Consider the following 7,400-nt stretch of genomic DNA (forward strand, 5'->3'; position numbering starts at 1 on the left):
CATCAGAGGCGGTGTGTGATGCCTCGTGGCGGCGGCGCTGTGTCTTTGCCTCTGTGAAGGAAAAAAAAAAAAAAAAGGTCTGTTAGCATATATGGCAACACTGGCTGCCGGGGGAGGGGGGGGTGGAAGGGGACCTGCAACCAAATCCAAATCACATTATTGTGGGAACCTACTAGGATCTTGAGGAGTTGACACGGAGGGCTCTGGGACATCAGAGGCGGTGTGTGATGCCTTGTGGCGGCGGCGCTGTGTCTTGGCCTCTGTGAAGGAAAAAAAAAAAAAAAAAGGTCTGTTAGCATATATGGCAACACTGGCTGCCGGGGGAGGGGGGGAAGGGGACCTGCAACCAAATCCAAATCACATTATTGTGGGAACCTACTAGGATCTGGAGGAGTTGACACGGAGGGCTCTGGGACATCAGAGGCGGTGTGTGATGCCTCGTGGCGGCGGCGCTGTGTCTTGGCCTCTGTGAAGGGAAAAAAAAAAAAAAAAAGGTCTGTTAGCATATATGGCAACACTGGCTGCCGGGGGAGGGGGGACCTGCAACCAAATCCAAATCACATTATTGTGGGAACCTACTAGGATAAGTTGTCGGTGACCCTGAGGGCACTGGGACAGTTGACCCGGAGGGCACAGATCGAGAAGAGGCTGTGCGGGATGCCTCGTGGCGGCGGCGCTGTCTCTTTGCCTCTGTGAAGGAAAAAAAAAAGTTTGGTCAGCAGTTAGCTGTGCCACATAGTACTTTTCACCGTTCATACTGCCCCATAGCTGTGGCACATAGTGGCTCTGCAACGTTTAAACTTCCCCAAAGCTGTGGCACATAGTGGCTCTGCAACGTTCAAACTGTCGCATAGCTGTGGCACATAGTGGCTCTGCAACGTTCAAACTGCCCCATAGCTGTGCCACATAGTGGCTCTGCAACTTTCAAACTGCCCCAAAGCTGTGGCACATAGTGGCTCTGCAACGTTCAAAGTGTCCCATAGCTGTGGCACATAGTGGCTCTGCATCGTTCAAACTGCCCCATAGCTGTGCCACATAGTGGCTCAGCAACTTTCAAACTGCCCCATAGCTGTGCCACATAGTGGCTCTGCAACTTTCAAACTGCCCCATAGCTGTGCCACATAGTGGCTCTGCAACGTTTAAACTGCCCCATAGCTGTGCCACATACTTTTGGGTACCTGCGTACTGACCTCTGCGAATCTCCTGGCAAAGCTCCTGCAGGCGCTCGGGGCTTTTGGACTTGAGATCGCCCCATTTTTTAACAATCTGGGCCTTACTGCGAGTTATCCCAAACCGCTTCCTGAGGCCCTCAGACACCACACTGACAACTTCCTCCTTGTGCTGGTTGCGGTGCAGCACCAGCCCTGTGGTTTCGTACTGCATCCGATCCATTGTTCCAATAAGGAACTTGAGCTCTGGGATGCCCATAGGAGGATCACGGCGACTGGCAGCCATTATCAGGATTTCAGGGAACCATAACAAGCTAGCGAAGGCACGCCGGAATGCTGTAACGTCATCACGCCGTCATAGACCACGAGCGTACATTACGTGCCGCTCCGGCGTTATATAACGATCCTTCGAACGGCATTTACTATGTGCGTTCCTTTCGTAACGCTCAGCCATCACAAATGTGACGCTGTCCATAAACGGCAACGCTATTGCGATGCCGATCGCGCGGCACGACGGCGGAGTCAAGCTCCTCCTCTGGGCGTTGCCGTTCAGGGTCATTCAATCTAAAATGGCGGCGAGATTGCGTTCTGCTCCTCTGGGGCAGCCAGAGCTCCTTTTTTTTGTTACCAAGATGGATGCCCTGGATTATGAGGGTCTGGAGAGTCGCCCTGCCCACCCAAACATCCACAAGCGGGAAGTGCTTGGCCGCATTAGCAGAATGATGAAGAGGAGGTTTGGGGTCCGCCGCAGTCAGCTTCAACTGCGGAAAAAGTGGGATGACCTCCGCTACAAAACGCCACTAATTTTTGAGGAGTTGCGTGCGGAGGCCAAGTGAGGCAAGTACTAGTATGGGGGGATTGGGAGATGCACGCTGTCAGGAGGGGGGGGATTGGGAGGGAGTCTAGCGCTCATGGTTGCCAACGTGACCTCAATTGAATTTAAAAACATGCCCCGTTTTTGTAAAATTTAGTTATTTTCCAAGCAGAATATGCGTTGTCCGTGAGAAACCTTGTCGGGTTCCCTAATCTCAACCACCATCTTGCAATTATTAAGATGTCCGTAATTTTTAGTTTCTCAATTTACCAAAAAGATTATCGGAGGAGGTTGGCCTACTGATGAAATAATACGTTTTTCAAAGACAGGCAGACCATTGAACCCCAGAGCCCACAGACATGTCAGAGTATCGCACCCCTGTAAAGTGTGATCTCTATTTTATGTTTCAGTATATTGTAAGCTTTGATCTGCAGCACTCAACATTTGTGTGTAAACATTGTGATTCTTTACTTTAGGTGTAGAGAGACAGCGGCGGCAAGTTATACCATCCATTGCCACCAGTACCCCATCTTCATACACCAGTGGGAGCCCACAGTCCGGGACATCACGTAAGTTCACAATCATTGATTGCATTTTTTTTTTACATCATACGGGACATAACAGGGTAGCTGAAATATTTGAAGACATTACCGGCGCAGTAATGACCAGGCGGCCTACCACACCTCCACCATCTGTTGCGACCATGCACCCTCGCACCCCTGTGAAGTGTGATATAAATTTTCAGTTTCAGTATATTGTTAGCTTTGATCTGCAGCACTCTACATGTGTTTTTAAAGATTGCGTTTGTTTACTTTATGTGTAGAGAGACAGCGGCGGCAACGTATAGCAGCCATAGCCAGCAGTCCAACACCTTCCGCCACCAGTGGGAGCCCAGAGCCCGGGACGTCACGTAAGTTAACAATCATTGATTGCAATTTTTTTGTACCTGCATACGTGTCATAAGAGGGTTGCGGAAATATTTGAATACATTACAGACGCAGTAAGGACCCAGCGGCCTACCACGCCTCCACCATCATTAGACAGCAGACGGCCTCGCACCCCTACACCACCCTCAACACCTCCCTTCCGCCACTCCTCTTCCTCCCCCGGGTCGTCGGCATTCTCCCCAGAAGCTAACATACGTAAGTGACCAAAACAGCGAGCGCTTCCCAACGGCGTGTTCCATAGTTAACCAGATCTGTTATTATTTCCTTTTCGGTGCTGCAGCAGTGGCCAGATCTCTGGGATGGGAAATTAGCAGCTCTGGTTCTGGCAATGAGGAACCGGCGTCCCTTCTCCGTAAGTATCAAGATAATACGAGTGGTTATCTGCGGGATGTCACAAAAGATAAAACTGTAAAATTTAATAAAATAAACATCGCCCTGTGGTACCAGACCAAATTGAAATTTACAACACCCTAAATTTGGTCCTGCCCCAGAGGTCGAGATGTATTTTCAGCGGAATCAACGTTAGTTCTCCAACCTCTTCTATCCACAGAACCGCCCACTGTGAGAGAGCTCATGGCGAGACAATTGCGCCTGGAGCGGACAGCAGCGCTCCTGCAGCAGACAGCAGCGCTCCTCCAGGCTCAAGTAGAGCAGCAGGGCGTGACGCTGCGACACCTGTTGGGCCGTGGAAGGAGATAATTTTTTTTTTTTTTTTTGGTTATGTAATATTTTGTTGTTAAATAGTTAAATACCAAGAAATTGTTACAAAAAAACAAAAAATCTTCGCATTCTTTCTTTAATGTTTACCGAGCTATAAGGGTTAACAGCACCATTTTATAGGCATCTCATTTAAAGTAATTTAGAGAGGTTTATATGATTTAAAATACGATTATGTGTGGGTAAACCATTGATTGGGTGCATGCATGGCAGAGCTTGAAATGGAAGGAAGTCGCCATTTGACTTTGGAATGCAATCTAGACCGATCGCTGTAACGTACTATCCCGTCAATGGGGATTATCGAGTCACAGGACACCTTGACGGCATAGGACGTCATATGAGTTGCCCACTTTATCTAAACTGAACAACCAAGAATTACGGGAGTAATAAATACAATTTAATTTTATTACACAAAAGACAGTGACCTACTCGCCATATTAAATTGTGGACACGAAAGCATAACCTACATATTGTTGAGTAAACAGCAAAGCAAAAAGACATATTTTTCTATACGGCGCGATCCTGCCAGGGTACAGCTCCAGAACCATTAAAGTACTGACAGTATTTTTCGCGACAGTCCCTTGCATCGTCTGCCTGTCTGCCAGATCCAAGTGCTTGAAGAGCTGTTAAATTATCAGGTTGTGTACGCCATTCCCCGGGCACAATATCTCCGGTTCTTGCGTCCACTGCATCAATAAACGAAGGAGGAGAATAGGAGCTCGTATCATGACGTCTCAGGAAATTATGGAGCACACAGCATGCCAAAACCACAAAGTCTATAGACGGCAGCTTCAAGTTGATAGCTGTGTGGAACACTCTAAACCGATTTGCCATAATCCCAAAGGCATTTTCAACCACACGACGGGCCCTCGACAACCGGTAATTAAAGATTCTGCGCTCCGGTGTGAGTGTTCTCTGTGCAAATGGCTTTATCAAATGTGGATGAAGAGGGAAAGCTTCGTCTGCGATGAAAACAAAATTGAGGTTTGCTTTTGTGTCTTCATTTAGTGGCAACTGCAGTTGATTGTTCCTCAAGCTTTCCCCAAATGAAGTGTGTTCAAAAACTCCACCGTCGGAGACTCGACCATTCATGCCAACATCCACATCGACGAACTCATAGTTCGCATTGACAAGGGCCATGAGGATCACACTGAAATATCCTTTGTAGTTGAAAAAAAAGGATCCAGAGTTGGCTGGTTGCGTGATGCGCACATGCTTTCCATCTAATGCACCACCGCAGTTTGGAAACTGCCACAGCTCATCAAAATCGGAAGCAATCCTCTTCCAGTCATCCGCCGTCTTGGGAAACTGCAAGATGAGAAGAAACATGTACAAATTAGGTCAAATATATTGTTGTGCACATACACTATCATGTGGACATCCTAGAGTGATTGAGGCGCAGTATGGATTAGTATAACAAAGTCAACAACCCTGAGTATGCAGGCAGCCATTTTATCAGATGGCTTCGGTGACTGAGAGGGGGTGCTAAACAATATATCGAAATTATATAATCAATAAAATAACGTTGGGAGCAGCAAATAAAAGAAGGGTGGCGCAGGGTTGGAGCAGCACATATCAGAATGGAGCCGCAAAATGGTTGCATCACATGTCAGAATGGAGGCGCAGGATCACAGCAGCACATGTCAGAATGGGGGCGCAGGATGGGAGCAGCACATGATAGGATGTAGAACATATACCAATAGAAATGCGCGCAACCAGGGCGTAGAACGGGTTAAATAGCTAGTATAATATATCGACATAACACAGCAGCCATAAAAATATAGTAGTACCTCCATATAATGCCTTAAGCTCTGCACAATGGCCTCGCATGTCTCCGGAATCACAACGCTCAGGAAAGGTCTGGAAACAGCTGCGGAAAACTGCAAATCCTGAAGAGACCTTCCTGTTGCCAGGAACCGCAGTGTCACCGCCAACCTTTCATCCACGGGCACGGCTGCACGCATCGGCGTATCACGCCTTTGTATGAGTGGCGTAACAGCAGACAGTATTATTTTGAAGGATTCCTCTGACATCCGAAGGTAGTTTCGGAAATCATGAGGGTTATTGTCACGTAACTCTCTTATGAGACCCATGTGTGACAATGTGGATCTTTTCTGCAGCCAGCTCCGGGTCCACATGCGACGTTTTCGTTTAGGACGTCTCTCCTCTTGGAGACGTGCTGCCTCAAACACCAGGGCAGCAGCAACAACAGAACTCTCATTGGAAGTGAGCATAGTTCCTAAAAAGAAAACAAACGTAGAATAAATACACGTGCTTACAAAACAATGTTTTGACCATTGATCTAATAACTATATATGTTACTACTGGCATTAAATGGGGCAATCAACCATCTCGATCTGTAAAAGGATTAAATAATTGGGCCACGCTACAGCTGTGTACCTGAGGTTCTCTGGCCTACCCTACTCTCCATAAAGGAACAATCGACCACGCTCCAGTGTTTATCCCCGTTGAAGCGCAACATCTGCTACGCTGTAGCGTTATACATACCTTTTGCGGTAAAAGTCTGTAGTTATAGTAGTTATAAAAGTCCAGGGAATCCAGCGAATTTAGGAGTTCTGTTTCCAGCACGTGCTACAGAGAGAAATGAATAGAGCGCTCGACAGCTCCGGTTTTATCCGCTGGGAACAATAGTCCTTTGTTTGTCGAATGAGCGCACAGTATTGTACCGCCCAATCAGCACACGGGAGGTGGAGAATTTAGCGCTCCTACGTAGCCAGCTCCTCCGCCCTTTACATCGTATACAATGTCGTGCACACCTCTGTTACACCATGCGATCATGCCGCCACAGTGGGACACTAGACGATGAAAGAAAGTTTCAAACGATGTGCTACGACGTACGATTCACAGCGGGGTCCCTGATCGCAGGATCGTGTCACACACTGCGATATCGTACCTATATCGCTCGAACGTCACAAATCGTGCCGTCGTAGCGATCAAAATTGCACTGTGTGACGGTACCCTTAGATACAGAGGTTTGCGCCTTGGGGATTCAAAGACTTGTGGAGCAGCCCCTTAATCACCTGCCCCTACATCAATCAGAGTCATCTAGTACCCAGTCAGCAAGCTGTAACGACCCTGCCCATGTTTGCTCGCCCAGGTGTTGGTGGTGAAATTAACCCAGACTTAGTTTTTTTCATGGAACGGGTAATGTTGTCTGCAACATGCTGGTGTAGCACAGGGACAGCTTTCTTACAGAAGTAATGGTGACTGGGCAACTGGTACTGGGTGCCTGCAACAGCCATCAACTTTCAGAAATCATCTGTATCTGCCAGGCGGAAAGGCAGCATTTCTGGGACCAACAGATTGGAGATAGTAGAGTTAAAACTCTTAGCTTTGGCATGTGTAGAAAGAAACATCCTTTTACGTGACAACAACTGTCGGACCGTGTACTGGCTGCTGTTCTGAGAGAGGGTGGAGTATGGTGAATAGGGCAAACTGCTGGACTGTGAGTGAGGTGCAGGCGGAGATCTTATGGTGGATTGAGAACGCTGTTTTGTGCTAGGTGACACAAAAACAGCAAGCATGTCTACTGTCAAAACAGCTGACGGGCTTTCACTCACCCCAACTGTAGGGGGTAAACAAGTGGAGTTAGCACTCTGACAGAGGATAAAGAAGTAGTAGATGTGTTTAATGGGATAGCTGGTGGTTGGTGAGGCCTGCTGATCGCATGTGTGCCGGTTCATGTATGTAATTGTCAAATTATTGCAACTTTTACCTCTGCTGATTTTTTTT

The 7,400-nt window shown here is 47.6% G+C and overlaps 1 protein-coding gene across 1 annotated transcript; it reads right to left on the reverse strand.

The window, feature by feature from the left end:
- Positions 1-4,042: 4,042 nt before the first annotated feature.
- On the reverse strand, positions 4,043-5,856 carry LOC138674190 (uncharacterized). The gene is made up of 2 exons (XM_069762100.1): positions 5,438-5,856; positions 4,043-4,955 (listed from the first exon to the last, which is right to left on the reverse strand). The coding sequence occupies exons 1-2, from the start codon at positions 5,783-5,785 to the stop codon at positions 4,155-4,157; spliced, it is 1,149 nt and encodes a 382-aa protein (XP_069618201.1). The 5' UTR covers positions 5,786-5,856; the 3' UTR covers positions 4,043-4,154.
- Between the last annotated feature and the right edge of the window lie 1,544 nt (positions 5,857-7,400).

This window comes from Ranitomeya imitator, chromosome 4 (assembly GCF_032444005.1).
Source record: "Ranitomeya imitator isolate aRanImi1 chromosome 4, aRanImi1.pri, whole genome shotgun sequence".
Taxonomy (NCBI): Eukaryota; Metazoa; Chordata; class Amphibia; order Anura; family Dendrobatidae; genus Ranitomeya; species Ranitomeya imitator.

Excerpts from the sequence above, each read along its gene's own strand:
- LOC138674190 (XM_069762100.1), bottom strand. The coding sequence starts at position 5,785 with ATGTGGACCCGGAGCTGGCTGCAGAAAAGATCCACATTGTCACACATG. Across the intron at positions 4,956-5,437 it reads GCTTAAGGCATTATATGGAG|TTTCCCAAGACGGCGGATGA; the intron begins GTACTACTATAT and ends CTCATCTTGCAG.